Below are 21222 nucleotides of genomic sequence, written 5' to 3'. Positions count from 1 at the left end.
AGGTCACAGCTGCCTGGCTCGGCCTGGTCGTCGAATTCCACTACGCCCGGTGTGATTCCACATCGAACTCGCTGGACTCCGCCTATGTGTATTGGACAAAAGGCGCGGGGCCCCACGATATGGACAGCTGAGACAATGAAAGGTAGTGAGATCGACCGACTGCATCACCTCGTTTCACGTTCAGTAGTGTTCAATATCGCGATGAAGTCAGTGCTCATCTGTGCAAGTTATTCATTGGCGAAGGCACTGGCTCCGGCCACGTCGGTATGTGGTCCTCACGTCCTCCGAGTCCTGGATCGAATTGAATCCCCGTGCACTTGGCCCAGAGCACGCCAACAGGGAGTCCAGGGTCATGGTTGTTAACCGGTCAGTCATGATGCAACCGTCCGCCAATCTCAATGGATGCTGACGTCGTATGTATTGCTTAGATGAAGACGATGCGCTCGAATGTGAGGCATGTCAGACGCACGTTCCGGTGCGCACGAAGATGAGAACATATTACTATGGCAGTTCTAGACCAGTGACTAGTGAAGATTGAAGCCTGGCCATGGGCAAGTTATATGTAGGATCGGGACAAGATCGGGAGGTTGAATTTGGGAAGGATGACTCGGTTGTCGATCCCACGGCGTCAGGCGCCGGCCCGCGAGTGGACGCCACACAATTGCCACAATGCAAGCGCGTTTCTTTTGTCCACTCATCCAAATCGGCTGAACAAAGGTTCTTCGGAAATGGGCCACTGCAGGATCCCCTTTAAACGAGCAAAGATGCAGATTCTTTTGAGCCACCTCTCCCACATTGTTCCATCGTGCTGCCCACGGCGCCCATCGCATCCATGTTCCAACGAATGACACCGATAGACGACCTCCCGGCCGAATTGCTCTCCTACATCTTCCTCCTCGGCGCGTACCGCCCGCCAGAAGAAGACCCCTCGGGCGAAATTTCCGGTGGACAAGTCAACGACCTTTCGCCATGCATGACCTACAGCTATGCGTTCCCTTGTCTCGTCTCGGCCGTGAGCCGCCATTGGCGCGGCGTCGCGCTTACAACGGGCCAGCTATGGAACAAGATACCTGTCACCGACGAGGAGTGGGACGACTTGAACGACTTGGAGGGCTCTAGCTTCAAGCTCGCTCGTCTGTTCCTGGCCCGATCGGGCACGGCGCCTCTCGACATCATGGTAGATGCGCGGGATCCTGAGTGGAATTTCTCGGAATACGAGTGAGTGGCACACGTTGTTCGAACCTCCAGTCATATTCACATTGACGTTCACAGCGTGTCTACTGCTGGCAGTACTCCTGGCCTCGACGACGAGGATGAAAACGAATACAAGCACCCGTTCACGCAGGGCCACATGCACGCGGCCATGCAAATGCTGTTGCCCCATCTGAGCCGAACTCGCTCGCTCGCGATTTTCACTGATCGCTGGACTCCCATGCAGGTCGCCCTGAACAGCTTGAGTCGCGACGCTCCTCGTGTCCCTATGCTGGAGAGCCTGATCCTGATGCGGTGCAACGAGTTCGCGGCGTACACGCCCGACTTCATCCCCCAAGGGTGCGGCGTCCACTGGCTCCTTCCGTTCGGCAACCACGCGGGTGGCCCTGCGCTCCCGCGTCTCGAACGCCTCATTCTCTCCGGCGTGCACGTCAAGTGGAAGTCCCTGCCCGCGCTGTTCCCGCAGCAGACGCGTCTTCGCCATCTCGAGTTGACGTACCACTGCAGCGACGTGCGTCCGAACAAGGCCGAGCTCCACAGTTTGTTGTCGGCCTGCTCGCAGCTGGAGGAACTGAACGTCAGGGTGTCGCTGCCTGAGGACGACGCCGAGTTCGGGCAGGAGGCTACCATGCGCAACGTACAGCCCGTGAATCTCCCAAAGCTGAAGACGCTCAAACTCGGCTACGACGACAGCGTGCTGGGGAGGAATTCCTGGAGCTGTTCCGGGCTCCGAACGTTCGCACCCTGGTTCTCGAAGACGCGTCATACGCGGCGTCCGAAGTCGTGCAGGAAGCGAGCAAGCTGTTCGTCTATCTGGCGCACCCTGGCGGCCGATTCAGCCGCGCCCGACCGCTCTTCCCGCTTCTCGAGACCCTTGAACTCGGCCGCACGCAAGCCACCCGGGAGGCATACCAGATCTTCTACGCGACGCTCCCTCGCCTGCGCAAGCTCATACTGCGGGAGACGCCTGTTGCCGCGGCACGCGCCTTGCGCCCGACCAGCCCCTACGACGCGCAGCAGTCGTGCCCGTGTCCGCTGCTCGACACGCTCGTCGTGCGTGGGTTCGAGCCGTGTGAGGACCCCCTCTTTCTGAGGTCCTTGTGGAACGCACGGACTATGGCGCCGTCTTCCGCGACATTCGCCTGGAGCCGTGGTTCGGCATCCCCGAGAGGACGTGGAGGAGGGCGAGCTACCGGGAGCGGGCGAGCCTGTTGGCGAGTGGCTCATGCCTAATGGACAACCTATCCCGCCGATGTCCCCAGGACCGGTGCCGCAGCCCGTCCCGCGCTCTGCGGATGGGCGCGTGCTGGTTGGGCGCGGTGGCCTGGCTCCGCCGACGCCGTTCGAGTTCGTCATTGGGAGGATGTCAGCGGGGTATCGTTGAGTTCCGTGTCCCGTCTGCGTCTGAAAGTCATTATGTTCCTATGCACGAATGTATACTATGTTACTGTACTGCTTAACCCACCGCCACTAGGCGTATGAATATGCTTCCTATGTGCTCTCACGGTGTGTTGCGACGTGTCGCCCGAGTAACCCGTTCGATTGGGTGTGGGAAATCAGAATGGGCCTTCAATAGTGTGCTCCGAGTCCTCTGGTTGGTTGATTACAGTCTCGTCTTTTGCACTTCGCTGCACGATCTCATCCACAAAGACTGGAACATAGGGTGGCTACCCAAGACTACCCCAAGACTACCCCCTATAAAAACTGTCTCCCTCCTGGGGGCACGCCGGTTCGGCGCGGATGCTACAATAAGACTGCAAATCCAATGCTCTGCACGGGTGCAATTAATGATGACACTGACAGCATGAGCACAGCGGCGGCCCAGTCGAGCCGTTGAAGGACCTCGGAAACTAGCATGTCAAAAGAGGTGGTGCTTCTGATTCTCATGGTTCGAAAGCAGTTGGATGATTGTAATCACGTCTAAGTATACACATAACAGAAGGCTTCTATGCCGCACTTGTTAGAGTTCTAAATATTGAAACTCAGAAATGTCACGCCTACCATTGGGCTTTCGGACTTTGCATCTGCTTACTTACCGCTAAGGACACACGCCCCTACCGTAACTTCAATCATCCGAGGTTCTTCTCGCTCCCGTTGCATCGCTATCTTCTCCGAAATACTTTCATTCGGACTTAGAGGAGGACTGTTTCCGGTACATCGCAAGCCGGAAGTTCCAGGGGTCGCTAAGCGGAGCGCTAAGTCGCCGCTAACGCCCAAGGCGGTGAGCTTGGCTCGCCGCTGACTTTCGTGGCTAAGGACTTGCTACGGACACTTCTGATATTCACCACCTCCCTCTAGGACTGTTTGCAGGCCCTGCGCTGGCCCTGGGCTCCATCTGCCTCGTTTCTCATCTGGCAACGCTGGCCCAGTCGTCATAACCCTGCATGTCTTACCTACAGCGACACCCACCACCCGACGACGACTCTACCGACGAGGAACATGATACCGTCGACCCGGACCTTCGTTTGCGCACCGTGCGCACGGCGGCCAGCACTATCGCTGAGTCTGCACGCCAGGAGGATCGCAAGCAGAAGCGGAAATTGTCAGTGAAGGGCGTGTTCCATAGGAGGTCGCAGAAGAAGAAGGAGCAGCAGCGCCGTGGGTCGCAGGACCCGTCGGGTGGAGGCGAGGCGTCGGCCCCGCACGTCACCGGATCGCGGAGAAAGGTGTACGTGAACTGTCCACTGCCCCGCGAAGACGTAGACCATCGCGGGGAGCCATTGGTCCAGTACAAGAGGAATAAGGTCCGCACGAGCAGTGAGTAGCCTTATATGAGTGCGACTCTCGCGATGCTGAAATTAGCAACAGAGTACACTATCCTCACGTTCCTCCCGAAGAACCTCTATGAACAGTTCCGACGGTACGCTGAATCGATACTCTGGGAACACGGCGTCCGAGTGCTGACACATGCCTTCCGGTTCCCAGCGTTGCGAACATATACTTCCTGGCCCTCGCTATTCTGCAGATATTCAGCGTGTTCGGTGCAACGACGCCTCAGCTCGCGGCTCTCCCTCTTATCTTTATCCTGGCGGTGACAGCGATCAAGGATGGCGTCGAGGACTACCGCCGAGCCAGTCTCGACGAGGAAGTTAACACCTCGGCAGCGACGAAGCTGGGGCAGTGGCGAAACGTGAATCAGCTCACGGACCCGCGCTCATGGTTCGAGCGGCTGCTGCGTATCAATCCACCCGGGCGCATCACGAAGGGCGTGCGCAAGCTGCGGGAGCGAGAAGCACAGGAGGGCATGGAGATCATACTCAGCAAGGGATTGGAAGGCGAACTCGTCAGCGTGCGTGCATCCCAAGATCCCAATCCGTCGTTCACGTCGCTTCCGCCGGATGCGTCACTCGCCCACAAGCTCGACAGCCCTGGCGCAAGTCCGAAAGTGATACACAGGATGCCCAGCATGGAAAATCACAGCTATCCGCCAAATCAGGGCGCTGGCGTGCCCGGCGCCCCGCATCGGACACACCGCGCTGGCCTTGGTTCATGGTCGGGCGGGTCGGGCACGCTCGCGATATACCAGGAATCGGTGCACTCGCGGTCGAGCATGGGCGTCGTCAATGATGGGCAGCGGACAGCGGGCTTCGCGCGGTGGGAGCGGACGTTGTGGAAGAAACTTGAGGTCGGTGACATCGTGCTCCTACGCGAGAATGAGCAGATCCCCGCGGACATCGTCGTACTGTCGACCTCCGATCCGGACAACATGTGCTATGTGGAGACGAAGAACCTGGACGGCGAAACGAACCTGAAGCCACGCAAGTCCGTGCGCGCGACGTCCGCTATCACCTCGGAAGAGGATCTCGAGCGCTCGTCTTTCATCCTGGATTCCGAGCCACCGCACCAGAACCTCTACTTGTACCATGGCGTCCTCCGTTACAGGGACACGGAGAACGGGGGAATGAAGCAGGAGTCGGTCTCGATCAACGAGCTGCTCTTGCGAGGTTGCACGCTGCGCAACACAGCATGGGTCATCGGTCTTGTCGTGTTCACCGGTCCGGACACGAAGATCATGCTCAACGGTGGCGCGACCCCGTCCAAGCGGTCGAAGATTGAGAAGGAGACGAACTTCAACGTTATCGTGAACTTCGTCATCCTCATCATCATGTGCCTCATCTGTGCGATCGCAAACGGCTTGTACGATGCGAAGAGCGGAACGAGCGCCGACTTTTTCGAACAGGGCTCGCAGCCGTCCAACAGCAATGTCCTCAACGCTGTAGTCACCTTCGTGTAAGCCATCTGAACTCTGCTCCGATCACTCTTTGCATGCTAAATACCATGCCTCAATTGACAGGTCGTGTCTGATTGCCTTCCAAAACATCGTTCCGATCTCACTGTACATCTCCATCGAGATTGTCAAGACGATCCAGGCATTCTTCATTTCCCAAGACATCGACATGTACTACAAGCCTCTAAACGCTGCGTGCACGCCCAAGACGTGGAATATTTCGGACGACCTCGGGCAGATCGAGTACATCTTCTCGGACAAGACTGGCACGTTGACACAGAACGTCATGGAGTTCCAGAAGTGTTCAGTGCACGGCGTTGCGTATGGCGAAGGTGTCACGGAAGCCCAGCGCGGTGCTGCCAAGCGTGCCGGCGTACAGGACGCTCTCGACCCGCAAGAGCAAGAGGACGTGCTACGCCGCCTCAAGGACGACATGCTCACGAAGATGTCGCGGGCGTTCAAGAATCGGTACCTTCAACAGCAGAAGTTGACTCTTATCTCGCCCCAGCTTGCAGAGGACCTCGCAAACAAGGCGTCGGAGCAACGTTCGCACCTGATCGCCTTCTTCCGTGCCCTTGCAATATGCCACAGTGTGCTGTCGGATCGTCCGGAGCCGCACGAGCAGCCCTATCACCTCGAGTACAAAGCCGAGTCGCCTGATGAGGCCGCCTTGGTCGCTGCTGCTCGCGACGTCGGGTTCCCATTCGTCCAGAAGACCCGCGAGGGCTTCGATATCGAGGTAATGGGCCAGCCGGAGCGACATCAACTGCTGCAGATGATCGAGTTTGACAGCACGAGGAAACGGATGAGCGTCATTGTGCGCAACCCGCAGGGCCAACTCGTTCTGTACACGAAGGGCGCGGATAGTGTCATCTACGAGCGGCTTGCGCCTGACCACGACCCGGAGCTGAAGGCGAAGACGTCGCAGGACATGGAGGCATTCGCCAACGGAGGCTTGCGGACACTCTGTATTGCGTATAGGAACCTGAGCGAGGAAGAGTATCTCACTGGCAAAGTGTCTATGACGCGGCGACGAGCGCCATCACCGACCGCGATGCTGAAATCGACAAGGCGACGAGATGATCGAGCATTCGTTGACCATCCTGGAGCGACTGCGCTCGAAGACAAGCTCCAGAAGGTGTGCCAGAGGCCATCGAAACTTTGCATCAGGCAGGGATCAAACTCTGGATCCTCACTGGCGACAAGGTCCAGACCGCCATCGAGATCGGTGGTCGTCTCAGATGGTGTACGGAGTTTTTTGACGTCCGCTCTCAGGCTTAGCTGCAACCTGCTCAAGACGACATGGAGATCATGATCCTCTCGGCCGAGGATGCTGTGGCAGCGCAAACACAATCGAGGCTGGGATCAACAAGATTGCGTCGATGATCGGCCTGCCTTCCGTCAACAAACAGGACGAGGCTTCGTAGCCGGAGCGCAATCGGCGTTCGCGGTCGTCATTGACGGTGACACGCTGCGTCATGCGCTCTCTCCGGCGATGCAAGGGATGTTTCTCAACCTCACTACGCAATGCGAGACCGTCGTCTGCTGTCGTGTCTCACCTGCACAGAAGGCGCTCGTCGTGAAACTGGTCAAGGACGGCCGGGATGCCATGACCTTGTCTATAGGCGACGGTGCCAATGACGTCGCGATGATTCAGGAGGCGAATATCGGTTGCGGCTTACTCGGCCACGAGGGCTCGCAAGCTGCCATGTCCGCAGACTACGCATTCGCTCAGTTCCGTTACCTCACCAAGCTCCTCGTTGTTCACGGGAGGTGGTCATACCAGCGCGTTGCTGACATGCACAGCAATTTCTTCTACAAGGTACTGTCGCGAATGGTTCCTATGTTTGTGATGCTGATCGCATTGGCCCAGAATGTCATCTGGACTTTTGCATTGTTCTGGTATATGATCTTCAATAAGTGCGTGGGCTCTCTATCATTCATGTTCCTGGACACTGACCATGATGGCAGTTTCGACGCTACTTATCTGTACCAGTACTCTTTTATTCTGCTTTGCAACCTTCTCTTCACGTCATTGCCGGTCATTGTCATGGGCGGTAAGTGTTGCTCTAGCCGGCAAACCGCTAAACCCACTAACACTGCCTCCAGCCTTTGACCAGGACATTAATGCGAAGGCGGCGCTCGCATTCCCACAGCTGTATATCCGCGGCATTCGCGGGCTCGAGTACACGCGCACCAAGTTCTGGATGTACATGCTCGATGGGCTGTACCAGTCGGTAGTTGTGTTCTTCATTCCTTACCTAGCATGGACACTGGGTCTGCCTGCATCCTGGAATCACGGCCGGACGTTCGAATCCCAGGCGGATCTGGGTACTACGGTCGCTGTCGCCGCTATCTTTGCTGCGAACAGCTACGTTGGTCTGAACACTCGCTAGTACGTGAAACTGTTAGGACCACGTCTTCCGTCACTGATGATCTTGCCAGTTGGACAGTTATCACATGGATCGTTGTCATCGGGTCCTCCATGGTCATGGTCCTGTGGATCGTGGTGTATTCGTTCTTCAACACGCCTAACTTCAACGACGAAGTCGTGGTTCTTTTCTCGGAGGTGACAGTCTGGGCGGCTATCATAATGTCTGTCGTGGTTGCATTAGGCAAGTACTTTACCCACACAGGATGTATTTCGCTAACAGTACATACAGCGCCGCGGTTCATCGTCAAGTACATCAAGAGTGCCTACATGCCCCTGGACAGAGACATTGTTCGGGAGATGTGGGTTATGGGCGATCTCAAGGACCAGCTTGGCATCGAGCACAGGCGGCACAGAAAGCACAACCCGAGATACGACTCTGAGAAGGCGCCGATGTTCCAACAGCCGCACTATCGCTCCGAGTCCGAGGCCTCGCACGTCAACGTTGACAGGACGCTACCCTCACAGGACGAGAGCAGCGGGGACAGTATCTCACCACCGCCATCTGCGAGTCTCATGGGACGAGCGGCCACTCACGAGGCTTTCCATGAAAACACTCAGCGCGAAGACCTCTTGGGCTCTTCCCCTCGCAGACCCTACTATCATGGCGTCCTTGACGAGACACGTTTGTCGTACTATTCAGCTTCAGACATCCCCGCTCCTTCACCAATACCTCCTGCGACGCAATACACCCGCACACCTCCGATGTCGACTGTCAACTCAGACCTCGTGTCGACATACTCGCAGCCGCCTCACTTGATGCGACCGTCGTCCGCCGACCCGGGAACACCGGAGACGTTCGAAATGCATGTGAGGGAGCCGTCTGGCGAGTGGCAGGATTCGGCTGAGCAGACAGCATACTATGTGCCACCCGATACATCGTACGGATACGATGACCGGCCGCCAGACGACGACTTGACACCGAGCCATTCGCAGCAGCCTTCGCGCGAATCGATGTACGGGCAAGCCATCTAGCGGTGCGGCTGCTCATTTCTGTACTAGCACTGACGCTTTATTTATCGTATCTCGTATGCTTTGCACATTTCCGCGCCTGGGTGTATCTAGATGGTTATTGTGTGGTGTCCAGGCGTCTGTTGTGATCACGGAGGCTGAAGCCTCGTCCGCTCCCTACCTTCTGTACCACGGACGCTGGGATGATGTACTAATACAAACAATGCATCAACTAGGATTGGACTGCTCTCCTTCGAGGTCTCTATGCATCTGCAGGGCCGCCTCGATCACACGGCCACCCTTCACAGTGATCGTGAAGACGAGGTGTCAACTGCCAAAACAGGCTCGTATGTTCGTTTTCTCTCCGCTTCTTCCTTACCCTTGACCGTCTCGAGCAGCGCCGTGCGGTGCACATTACCCTACCTCCACTTCCGAGCCTCTGTCTGTAGTCGACATGCGGACCTCGAGACGTGAACGCTTGCGTATGTCCCTGTTCAACATGATCGGCCTTGTACTTGGTCTCGCTGTCATTTCTGGCTCTCAAGTCGCGGCGCAACCGAATGGTGGAATTCACCTACCAATGTACCGGACAGTGACTTCGTTGTCACACAAACGATCGTCGATGATGAGCGCTGCTGGTTTAGGTGATTTTATGGACGTGTAAGCTTCTTACTGCTATGTCTGTCTGTCTGACTCCTGAACATCCCTCACTAAGCACCTACACTGTGTCCGTCACTATGGGAGATACAGAGACCACTCTTGTTTTGGGTACGTGTCTTCTGGACCCGACAGCCCGATCCTCACTCAATTATATCCTAGATACGGGTTCATCCGATCTATGGGTTGTATCTGACGCATGCTCCGGTGAATGTACGGATAGTGTGGTACCCCTCTACTCGATTGCATCACTGAACGATACGGGTCTTGATGTCCTCTTGCTGTATGGCGATTCCCGCACCGGAACATACGCATCTGGACCCATAGGCCAGGAGACCGTCGGCATCGGGAGTCTATCCGTAGCAAGTCAGACGTTCGCCGCAGTCAATAGCACGAACACGACCATCTTCGCAACCGGATCGGCCGGTATCTTGGGGCTTGGGTTCCCGCCAATCAGGTCTGGTTATCATGAGCGTTCTGTTCTGAATTCTGTTTTGTGACCATTGAAACGCAGTTTAATGTGGCGCGAGCGGCTTCAAATGGACATAGTGAGCAGTCAGAGCTCGCTGTCCAAGCGTGGAATCCCTGGACCATCGGCGAACATATCCACCGGGTCCATCGGCCAGCCGCCCTTCCCTTCCTTCGAATTCCTCAAGCCAGCTATGTTGAAGAAGCGTCAAGCATCTGACGGGACCTCACAATCACCCGCTGACATCGCCATCTCTTCATTTGCGCATTACGGTCCCCTTCTCACTAGGCTCATTCAACAAGACATCCTGGACCTCCCTCTTGTAGCGACAACACTACAACGTGACACATTCCAGATCGGCGGAAACGCGGGCATGCTCTCCATCGGCGGCTTACCCGCAGGCCTTCAAACTTCTCAGTTGACTTGGGTCCCGGTGCGCGGCTACAGCAAAGACGAAGGAGGCCTGCCGCCACCATCTAACTCTCCGAACGAGGTGAGCATACAACTTGCGGTTCGAACGTCATAAACCAATCTCCTCCAGGTGTATCCTCTAGTATGGGAGGTCGCGGTGGACGATGTCTACTTCAATGGCGTCAAGTTACCTAGGTCCATGTTGGCCTCGCCGGCGGTTTCGCTCTCTGCCCTTGTCGACACTGTTAGTATTGTTCGCACCGCTATGGACACATCATCTGATTGGATGAATATACAGGGCAACTCTCTCATACGCGGTCCACGGGACGTCGTCGACCATATCATGGCATACTTCGACGGTCCTGACGCCTCGTTTGACTGCAAGGAAGCGCACAACTTGACCTTCCAGATCGGTGGCGCTATGTTTACTGTCGACCCTCGAGACTTCGCGCACCCACTGCAGAACGACTCTGGCTCAGACTCCCCGCGATGCACTCCCGCCCTTGCAGTCACTGATCCTCCCGGCCAAGGCGGCTTCTTGTACAGCTGGAGCCTGGGCGACCCGTTCTTGAAGTCGTAAGTACTGAGCCTCTTTGTCATTGGTGATGATCGCCCACAAGAGTTTTATTCCGCTTTCAATTCAGTGCGCTAGTCGCTTACCATTATGGAAACATCACGAACCCGTCTCAGGATCCTCCCAAAGTCGGGCTGCTATCGACAGTCCCTTCTGATGTCGCGAACCAGCTGCAGCAAGCTATTCAAGACGTGCTGGCTTCCGGCGGCCAATTCCCTAGTGCGTGACGGATTGGATATGACGAGCAAAAGCATATAGTGACACTTTGCCCTTGACTAGCGGTGGCCGAACCTGCGCCCACTGGGACAGCAATATCGTCACGCACTGCGGTGAATGGTGTCCCGCAAGCGACACACTCCGATCTCCCGTCCCTTGCGAGCAGCGCCTTCACGTCCGCGCTCAGTCCAAAAGCATGGACCTCTCTTGCCCTCGCTGCAGCCACTGGACTCGTGCTCCTTGGAATAACATACTTATGAATAACGAACACGTCTCAGAACTGTCATTCATCTCGGAGTTCATTCTATTTGTATTTTTATTGATGTCATACATAGTGATTTGTCTTGTATCAACGGATACCCACCATACCCACCAATGATAGAATTGTGAACGCATAGGTTGTGAGAGCACTATACTGCGCACGCTGATGTTGAGCCAGAGTGTCCGATTACAGCAAACTGCGACTGACGGCTCTCGCCTATGTACGTCCTGATTGGGCCAAATCAGTAGGAGTCGTCGGGTGCCATGCAACTGGACCACCGCTCGAACGATGGCCAATATGCGGCGGGCATATCTGGGAGTTGGGACTGGTCGGGCCATGGAGGCGACACAGGAGGGACCCCGTCGAGATCGAGGTACTCATAAGATTCGTCAAGGCGGTCTCGATCGCTTCGAGATAGCCTTGTTCCCGTGTAATCCGGGAGATATCCAATGGTGATGTGCGAGAACCGTATCCGCTCTCGTATCATGGCGAGCTTCGACATCACCTCGTTGATTGGCAGGTACCTGCGCGACACGAGGACGGTGATTCTCGTCAAGCGAGGGCATAACGACCACCCTCGCATGAGCACGGACTCAGGGGTATTGAGCGATTGGACGATGTGAGGAAGACTGGAATCAAAAATCGTGAGGTTCTCCATGGCTGTCAACTCCGGCAATAAGGAAGACCACAGTCGTGAGGGCCATGGATCCTTCCTGGGACAGTGCCGCGTATCCAGGCACCATAAATCGTGCAGATGCGAGAGTTGGAAAACACTGGCAGGGAAGTCGTATCTTAGACGATTCGGGCGGACGACTTTGTCCTTGAGAAGTACGCCGGCGTGCTCGTTGACGGCGGCAATAGACAGAGTGAGATGGCCTTGACCATGGACCTGGTCCTCTCGGGAGGCTGGCAAGATTCTGAGATGCATGCCAATGGGTCGCATACACGTAAGCCTAGAGAGGCCTTCAGGTAATTCCCGCCCCATATTACCAAAGGAGCGGCGGGGGATCCAATGGCCGATGACAGTGACGGACTGCGATGCCATGTCCAACTTGGAAAGTATCAAAGCGATACTCCGGTCTCCGATGTTGCGCAGCGCGAGCCGTCGGAGACTACGCAAACGGACCTTTCCTGCCACCTCAGGGATGTTAGGTTCGTCTGGTGGTCTTTGGAACATGTTCGAGAGTACGAGGTCCACCAAATGAGGGGTGTCCCGAAGCAGGTCGAGTATAGAAGCGACGGGGTGGCGCCAGACACAACGGCCTATCAGGAGTTGGGTGAGGGTCGAAAAACGGTTCATCGGCACCCAGGTTAGGCCGACCAACGACACACTGCGTAGACGGGGAGTATCATCATCAAACAAGGTAGTGTCCTGAGACGACCTCAAAGGCAGGGGTTGGGTATGACATGCGCACGTCGGGTTCCCTCCTAGTACGAGAGTCTCGAGATCTGCACCGGAGATAGGGAGTTGTCTGCTTTGAGCAATAATGTGATGCCTGCAAGAGACCCAATGCAATGCTTTGCATCGCGGATTTGGTATGTCTGAAAGCATCTGCATGTTGCGAGGGACATCGCATGTGAGAGACATTGTGAGAGGCACGGTGGGATGATGTTTGAGAACCAGCTTCTGGAGCCCGGGAGCGCCATTGGCAAGTTGACTCCAAAGCATGGGCGTCGAAACGCAGATATCGCGCCAATAGTGACATACTGCGGTGATGGTGAAGAGACCGTGCAAATCCGTGCGCAACGGTACCTGGATGCAGCCTGGGGGGGCATCGGAGCTCAACGCCTCTTGGTCCAGGGAGACGAATCCGAGATAGAATATCCTGCGCCAGATGTCAGGCGGCAGAGCAGCCACTAGGCAGAAATGATTTCGCAGCGTCCTCAGCACAGACGTCGCTTTATCGAGCCTCGTGATCGGCTCATGCCAGACATGTTGCCACTGCTTGAGCTGTACGAGGAACTTTCTGTATGCTGGGATCTCTAATCTGGGCCATTACGATACTCACCTGGCTAGTCCTAGGAGCCCTCGATGATGAGCAAAATACCATCAGGTAGAATTCAAACACCTTTCCTCACCTCGCAGGACAAGCGTCCAACACATTTCCTACCAAGCTTGAAAGCCGTCCAAGGGCTTCGTAGAGATTCTCCAAGGCGTCGTCCAGGTCTCGCGGCGAATCGTTTTCGGTAGTAGAGGTTACCACCTGAGACACGTCAGTAAGCACAAGCACATTATATCGGCTGACTACGTTGGCTTACTTCCATCGCTGACCACAAACCTGTTATCGTCCTTGAGAGAAATCAGCTAGATGGCTGGACACGTCTAGTAGCAGTGCTGGGTCGAAGACTCGAAAACGCGCCTTGTCGCGATCCGGTGGCCGCGTGTGCAACGCGTGCGTGGATCTAAGCGCGCTCGTGTCGGTGCGTAACGGGGTCTGTCTCCTGTATGCACGAGCTGATAAAAAGGGTTAAACGCAGTTGATCGACATCATTGTATTCGTAGGTCATACCATCGTGCTACGAAGTTGTCGTTTCTCATGTTACTTACGACAGAAAACCACCCAATTGTCTCCTGTGGTCTGAGCTTCGGACGCAACTAAATACCTTCGCGATAACATACTTTTGTTCAATAATCTCAGGTCATGAGATGACACCCGGTCGGCGTTGACTGGAAGGTAGGAACGTAGACAACGCTGAAATGCCAGCCGACATCGACCGTATCACTGTCATTTTGATACTGACCGCCTGTGGTACTCGGTCAGTCGAATACTGTGAGCTGAATTCTCGGCTTCATCATAAGATCAATCAAGTATGTAGAGGCAAATTGCCGGAGTTGACTGGTATACTGTACATACCTGAGCTTTATGGTGTCGGTGAGGCGTGCGTTGGGCGTGCGCGTGAGGTCCGGACGCGGTCACGCGTCCCTACGCCTTCACGGTGGCGCCCGCCGCCGACCGCTGTCACTCTTTTTTTTTTTTTTTTTTTTTTTTTTTATTCTCCATGTTTTAGGCCCGTACGGTAGGTACATGCGGGGCAACAATAATAAGGGATGTCCGACGTGAGCAGACCGTGTTGCAGCATGGATCCCCAGATCCCGAGAACCCCGCCTCCCTGCGACCTCACCACCCTCCCAGCCCCTGCCCCTCCTGCATCCAAGGCGTGTCGGGGTGTGGGCAGTCGTAGGTATCGTCCTGGTCTTCATCATCCCCCAGTGACCCGTAAGGTGGGCCACTTAACCATCATAATCTCCCCGCGAAGGCGCGTTGAGCGCGCCTGTAGTTACGATAGGCGCTTATCCATCACATCACCAAGGGCGCTCCCAGAGCCCCCGCCCCCCCTGCACCGTGTCCGCCTTCACAATGCCGCTTGCAGCCCAATGTATAGCACGCTCAAAACCCCCAGGGCTGGTGTCAACCAACGAGGGTGGCGCCGAGAACGACTCCCCCCAACGGCATCGTTTGTGTCGAAGGATTTTTAAGCGAGTCGGGGGCCCGCCGACATGATCCAGTCCTCGCCCAAAGGGCGCCTCGCCCTGCTTGGCTGTGGGTGCTGTGTAATTGCGGAGACCTCCTCCCCAGCAGTGGCAGTTTTCGTGTAGCGAGGGGCAAGCTCAGGCCTGGCGTAGCGGGAGCGGGATCGATGGGACAGGAAGGGGATCGGGTCTGCAACCCGCGATCGGTTTTTTGAGGTCGTCCACGGTCCCGATTCATTATCGAGTTGGTCGATATAGGGAAGAAAGGAGTGTGGGGGTCGAGTTGGGCGAGTCTTGACACTGAGTGAGGATGGGACGGGCGAGAGAAAGGGCAGATGGGTGCCGATAGCGCGGGCGCTAAAGGGGGATGATGGTGGTGCGAGGTCAAGAAGGGATGGACCGCTGTCACTCAGTAATGCGAGTTCTGCTCGGCGCACTGCTCTAGATGAGTCACGCTACTCCGCGTACAACACCCAATGCCTCAACCTTTACCAGTGAACACCTACGTATTCCAGCCATGGCAGGACGCGTATGCCAAATGCCTCCATTATGAACAGGTCGGCAATACAACTAGCGACGCCACCGCCCTTGTACGCACGAGAATCCTGGGCTACTCTATGCTCGAAACCCCCAGTGATACAGGTCGCGACTTCCTTGCCCGCGAAATCAACTCATGTAGTGACGACGATGACTTCGAACGTCTGGCGATACTATACATCAATCGTTACCTCCATTGCTGTGAGTACCCCTATGTGCTACTCGGTGTAGAGAGCAGATGGTGAAACGTATATACTGCGCTGCAGTCCGAGCTGTCAAAGGCCGCACTTCAACTCCATCAACTCGCCCTTCAAGGCCCTCGTTCGATGGCATGCATGAAAGTCTAAAATATCTGCTGGAAGAGGCGCCCCAAGATCATACGACAGCAAAACAAAAGGTGTTTTGTGTACACTCACCGCCGCTCACAACATCGCTTTCTCACTTACGCTGATCGCCAGGCCTTCATACGGGATGGTTACCGATGCATGCTCACTGGCGCATTTGACATGTTTTCTGTCGAACGGAAGCCCCATATCCTCCCAGCCAATGCTCCCATTACGATCACCCATGCAGCCCACATCTTCTCTGGATCCGCAAACGTTGGGACATCGGGTACTGATCAAGATGGTGCGAATGTACGCCTTCTTAGTTTTGTGCTGGCCTGAGGTTACGAATCACCTATTCTTAGCACAAATATGCTGCTCCAGTATGGGCTGTCTTCGGAAACACTCGGGTGCTCGATGAACTCAACGGCGCCAACATTCATCGGCTGGAGAACGTGATGACACTCCGCCTCAATGAGCATTCCTTCTTTGATAGGCTCAAATTGTGGCTTGAAAGCACTGTGAGTACCTACCAACTGATATCTCTGCCGACGAGTCCACAAATAATGATGTTGCTTAGAACACGCCACACACATACACGCCCAAGTCTACACACGAGATGTATCGGAGGGAAATACCGCCGACAATGACTTTCACGACTCCGGACCCCGAGAAGCTTCCCCTACCGTCTCCAGACTACTTGCGCCTCCATGCGGCTGCGGCTCGCGTGGCGCATTTGTCGGGTGCGGGGGAGTATATTGATAAACTGCTGCGGGATATGGAGGAGACCAGGGTGCTGTCAAATGACGGCTCTTCTGCACTTCTATTGGCGGCGGCGTTGGAAGGTATCTCAGTTCGCTGAGGATATCTCACTACTTTGCGACCTTGCGACTCCCCTTGGTGCGCATACCACTGATCCCCATCTGAACCACTCGGCGGTTCATCCTCGTGGCCGTACAGCACTCAGAATGAAGTTGTGGGACAATAGTGGACAGTGGGACTCCCGGTGAGCCCGGGCTGCTGCCAGTGGCTGTCTGCGGGTACTGAAGGAGCCACGGATATGGGGCTGTGGTCGGTGGGCCCGGCCTGAAGCGTATTTTGTAGAAACAGTAGTTTCGGTGATGCACTCTGCAACTTGCATCAGGAAAACCCTCCCCCCGTAATTCGCGGTAACAATCTAAAATGTTCAAGAATAATCGGAACACCGCCGAACGCTCAATAATAAATTGTCATTACAGATCCATGGATCGCACCGCTCGTATTCGCGAGTATTACTCCGAAACCTGTACTCGTTTCTCGCACAACCAGTAATTTTCATATATTCCTCTCACTGGGTACATGATGTCTTCAAAATTACGGACTATATTACAAGGTCGGAACCAAATCATCCACCGAGCCACACCTTCGGGAGGTTATACATGCTGAGCTTGGCGGGGGGAACAAGTTCCTCACGCAGTCATGCAATTTATGCACACGACATGCACATGACAGCCGGGCCGGTGATGGCGGGCGAGTGAGCGAGAGGTAACAAAGTGAGCGAACAATGAGGAGGGCAAGCAAATAAACAAGTGAATGGACAGACGAGCGGATGTGTGGATGCAGGCAGGCGGACAGACGAGTAGGTAAGTGAATGAGCCAATCTTACTGGTAATGTCAACGGTGCTCGTCATGACTCAGATGGTGTCAAACGAGATTGTCTTCGGCACAAGATGCGCACTTCTGGAGGCCATGAAAGGAAGTTGTGGACGGTGCGTCCGCGGCGGTGATCTGCACGGACTTCGTATTGGAGGCGCGGTCGAGCTCAGGGAGGCCGTAGAACTGAGCGATGATCGACATCCTGCCAACACTCTTGGCCACGGTCGTCGCTGGTTGGCAGGCTGGCTGTGTGAGAAGGGGGTGGTGTAAGGAAACAACGACTTACGGGTCTTCGTAGACGGCGCCCTCGGCTTGCCCTGAAAGAGGCTGAGCACGGCACCGACAAGCGTCTGTCGGTGCTCGTTGATGGCGCCACCTGGCGCGACGTCGACGGACCGGTTGATGATGATGCAGTGGTTAGGTGGGGTCGACTCGGACATAAGGGGGTGCTGCGTGGCACGGCTGCTGTGGGGTCTTCAGGGCACGCGCGATGAACGAAAGATTCAAAGAATGGGTCGACGTCGCTGGCCAGTACTGTACTGGGAGCGGCGGCCAGTCGAGAGACGGTAAACTCAGATGGCATAAGGGCAGGAATGTCTGCCCTGAACGAGATCACATGCTCACATCGCCACGTCGGCGACGTCGCCGTCGCATGATTCCACACTCGTCCTCCCTTTCCCTGCCGTCACGCTCGGGGTAAACGACTCGTCAACATCAACAACGCAAATTCGCGAGCACGGTGGATATCGGCGACCTCTCGAGCGCGTTGAACACGGAGAAGCTCCGTGGGTACAACATCCATAACGTCCGTATTGCGATGCGCGGCTGCGTACGCATCCACGAGGTGCGTGCCTCTCTGTAGGGTCCAAAGCTCAAGCCAGACGGGCGCCCCACAGGCCCTAAGAGACTGCAAATCAACCTCGATGACACCGAAGACGGCGCAGAAGTCCTCGGTCACGTCGTCGCCGCGATCCAGTTCATTGAGGCTGAGCTTGAGAATGGAAGGGCCGGTGAGTAGCTATCGCCTGCTCTTGCCCACTCACCGTTGCCCTCTTGCTAGCTCACGCGTCGAAGCGTCAGCCTGCTCACTCACACACTCGCTAGCCCGCTCTCGTCCGCCCACTCGCTAGCCTGCTCTCGTCTGCCCACTCTCATCTGCACACTCGTCTGCCCAAGTTCACCTTCTCAATACCTCGCTCGCCCACCCGCTCTTGCCCGCCCGCACACTCATCCTCCTGCGAGCTCGCTCATCTGCCGACCCGTCGTTCTTGCGCATGCGTCCGCCGGTGGCTTCAAGTTCTCGCCGCGCCCGCCCTCTCTCGCCCGCCCGCCCTCTCTCGCCCGCTCGCCCGCCTGCTCGCCCGCCAGTGCCTCCTTTCGCCTGCACCATCTCCTGCCTGTGCTGCCTCTTGCCCGCGCCGCGTCTTGCCCACGTCCAATCTTGCCCGTGCTCCCTTTCGCTCACCCATCTCTCGCCCGCGCGCTCTTTCGCCCGCCCACTTGTCCACCCGATCTAGTTGTCCACCCACCCGCTCCCGTTCACTCATGCTTCTGCTCGGCCATCCGCTAGCTCGCATGTCCGTGCTTTCTCTCGCCCATACATCAAGTGTTGGCCGGAGCCATACGATGGATACGTACCGATCTCGAGTGGTTCACAAGTATTATACATTAGAAGTAGCTCGCCGACGAGTAGTAGTAGTAGTAGTAGTACTGGCTGTATTGTCCTGGATCGTCAACAGTACATTATAATGCATTCCACGTTTTCTGATACCTACGTGTCTGTGTGCTGAATGTACTGCGAACAATAAGAGAATAAAGGGAATGATCCATATAATAGTGTAGAACCCTGGCCCGAACACGGCTGCATTCTTCGCAATATCGTGTTATTCATATTTGAGTTCTCGACCATAGCGAATATACTGCTACTACAGCGAACATACGAATGGCTACAATTACTTGTCTTTCGCGGTAATAATACAACATTCGTCGTTATTGCTAAAAGAGGGTTTTCCTGATGCTGGGCGGCAATTCTGGTCAATACTTCGACTGTGACTTCGACGTGGCGTCTCGTAGCGATATGATCTTGAGCGTCTAGACAAAAGTGACTCGTGCGGACTTGCCAGTGGAATCTTGGACTTTACCATCGGCGGCTTGGTCGCGGTCGCCGCGGACACATGGACGACTACTATAGCAGTCAGCTTGGTACGTCCGCCCATGACTCCAGACAGGGATGAGGCTGACACAATCCCTGATGCGCTAGCCTGAAAACGTGGCTCCTGTATGGCATCTCTATAGCCTCACCGTTACAGTACTAGTCCTCGATCTGTTCCTAAACGCTGTGCTCAGCATACAGGACTGTTCGACAACTGGCAAACCGATGTCAAGGCAGCTATCCTCGAGTTCCTGGGGATGACTTTCTTCTTGCTCGAGTCTTGACGTTTGAAGCTTGAAGAGCCACAAGTGGCGCACTCGGAGGCAGAATCGGCTAATGTAATACTACGAGTCCGTCCGCACCCTCCGCGATCCTGCACAACGCAGAGAAGCATCCTGCTATCTCTTGCGCAGAGACTCGGATTGATGAGCGATCCGATAGTCGCGCTGATAGTTGACTGTCCCGTTATTTCTCAAGGCCTCACATCCTTCGTCTGCCAAATGTGAGTAGTATTCATTGCGCTTATGTTTCTGCCCTGACATGCGCCTCATTTCTAGCTAACACATGTGCGGGTATGAACATTGCGGCGTGAGCGTTCGGATCAGCCGATGTCACGGGATTCCATACAGCAGTCAGTGGGTGGTAAGTCTATAAACCCGCGCGGCACGGAGGGCCAACTACGACGCAAGTACTGGATTGGCGATGGCCTCGGTTCGAATGGACAGCCTGAGGACCATCTCGGGCCTGCTGATGTCTCTGGGAATGCTACAGTAACTGCGCTACGCGTCCACCACTGCGTATCAGATCTTGTCTGTGACGTGGCTCTAGAATTTCACCCGTCTGTCGGTCTCTTGTTTCTATGATCCGTTCATATCATGATGTCATTTCCTTGACTTTCTTCGGCAGTGCGTCTGGTCATTGGTGTCACATGTCTGCGAAGGCAACCAGAGCTTTTCGGATTCGTCTGTATGTATCGCCCAATCGTGCGTCGAGCCCGACTAACGGCACCAGAGTTTGATTTGATTAGCATCCTCTCTATCTGGACGTCATCCGCGACAGTTTTGCAACTACAACACAACGGCCTGACCTGAACCACACATGCTGGCAGCTCAAGTCTTATCGGTGTCTATCAATCCGCAGGAGCCCATCGCAGAAAACTGCGCCGCGTCGTGCAACCGCGTCGAATTGTTGCGTGCGCGAGGTCACCGCTTAGGTCATCATATGTCGCACTGAAGTCGATCTGACCTCCGAGCGCAGTGGCTTGTATGGCCACACATCACTCCGACCTGGGACGTCCGTGGGGCCGTCCGTAGGAGCATGCAGCTCGGACGGTGGCATGCTTGAGGATCCCTTTAACCTTATGGCCACCCTGCTCCAACATAAATACGAGTGGTTCGCAGTCAGACTTTCTACACTTCTCTGTAGAGACTAGACGTTCGGTCAGACGCTCAGTCGTGGTTCAACTTCGACTTAGATTAATCTACCTAGACGTTCGGTCAGACGCTGCTAGGTAGTTAGCTACTGAACGTATTGTATAGTATGTGTGCGGGGGCTTACCTCAGTCGTGGTTCAACTTCGACTGAGGAAAGAGGGAGAGAGGCGGAAACGGACGAACCACCCCCGGCGGTATGTCACGTGCACGGTGGCGGAGATCGAGATCGCGGCGCGACCTCAACACTCCTCCTCGGCGCG

General features: G+C 55.6%; 6 protein-coding genes across 6 annotated transcripts; 4 read left to right on the top strand and 2 right to left on the bottom strand.

The window, feature by feature from the left end:
* The first annotated feature begins 641 nt into the window (after positions 1 to 641).
* B0H18DRAFT_1013490 (uncharacterized protein) lies at positions 642 to 2925 on the top strand. The gene is made up of 4 exons (XM_048029105.1): positions 642 to 1218; positions 1273 to 1858; positions 1906 to 2265; positions 2384 to 2925. The coding sequence occupies exons 1-4, from the start codon at positions 833 to 835 to the stop codon at positions 2594 to 2596; spliced, it is 1545 nt and encodes a 514-aa protein (XP_047892140.1). The 5' UTR covers positions 642 to 832; the 3' UTR covers positions 2597 to 2925.
* Positions 2926 to 3596: 671 nt separating this feature from the next.
* B0H18DRAFT_1120171 (uncharacterized protein) lies at positions 3597 to 8846 on the top strand (the record flags this gene model as incomplete). Its single annotated transcript, XM_048034067.1, has 9 exons — positions 3597 to 3969; positions 4021 to 4072; positions 4138 to 5442; positions 5507 to 6578; positions 6783 to 7262; positions 7314 to 7360; positions 7412 to 7497; positions 7550 to 7835; positions 7886 to 8846. The coding sequence occupies 9 exons, from the start codon at positions 3597 to 3599 to the stop codon at positions 8844 to 8846; spliced, it is 4662 nt and encodes a 1553-aa protein (XP_047892139.1).
* Positions 8847 to 9321: 475 nt separating this feature from the next.
* On the top strand, positions 9322 to 11409 carry B0H18DRAFT_878404 (aspartic peptidase domain-containing protein; the record flags this gene model as incomplete). Its single annotated transcript, XM_048040620.1, has 8 exons — positions 9322 to 9482; positions 9538 to 9590; positions 9642 to 9936; positions 9994 to 10441; positions 10490 to 10603; positions 10658 to 10935; positions 11004 to 11152; positions 11213 to 11409. 8 exons carry the CDS (start codon positions 9322 to 9324, stop codon positions 11407 to 11409), a joined length of 1695 nt encoding a protein of 564 aa, XP_047892138.1.
* A 79-nt stretch (positions 11410 to 11488) lies between these two features.
* Positions 11489 to 12976, bottom strand: B0H18DRAFT_1013482 (uncharacterized protein). The gene has a single exon (XM_048029104.1). The coding sequence runs from the start codon at positions 12967 to 12969 to the stop codon at positions 11653 to 11655; it is 1317 nt and encodes a 438-aa protein (XP_047892137.1). The 5' UTR covers positions 12970 to 12976; the 3' UTR covers positions 11489 to 11652.
* Positions 12977 to 15470: 2494 nt separating this feature from the next.
* Positions 15471 to 16572, top strand: B0H18DRAFT_853685 (uncharacterized protein; the record flags this gene model as incomplete). The annotated part of the gene is made up of 5 exons (XM_048039626.1): positions 15471 to 15621; positions 15687 to 15817; positions 15879 to 16055; positions 16109 to 16264; positions 16363 to 16572. Coding segments are annotated over 5 exons (825 nt in total), but the record flags the coding sequence as incomplete, so codon positions are not given.
* Positions 16573 to 17426: 854 nt separating this feature from the next.
* On the bottom strand, positions 17427 to 17818 carry B0H18DRAFT_1120167 (uncharacterized protein; the record flags this gene model as incomplete). The annotated part of the gene is made up of 2 exons (XM_048034066.1): positions 17427 to 17608; positions 17665 to 17818. 2 exons carry the CDS (start codon positions 17816 to 17818, stop codon positions 17427 to 17429), a joined length of 336 nt encoding a protein of 111 aa, XP_047892135.1.
* Positions 17819 to 21222: the final 3404 nt, after the last annotated feature.

This window comes from Fomitopsis serialis (genome assembly GCF_022376445.1).
Source record: "Fomitopsis serialis strain Sig1Antser10 chromosome Unknown B0H18scaffold_44, whole genome shotgun sequence".
Taxonomy (NCBI): Eukaryota; Fungi; Basidiomycota; class Agaricomycetes; order Polyporales; family Fomitopsidaceae; genus Fomitopsis; species Fomitopsis serialis.
This window is presented reverse-complemented; position numbering and strand designations above follow the sequence as displayed.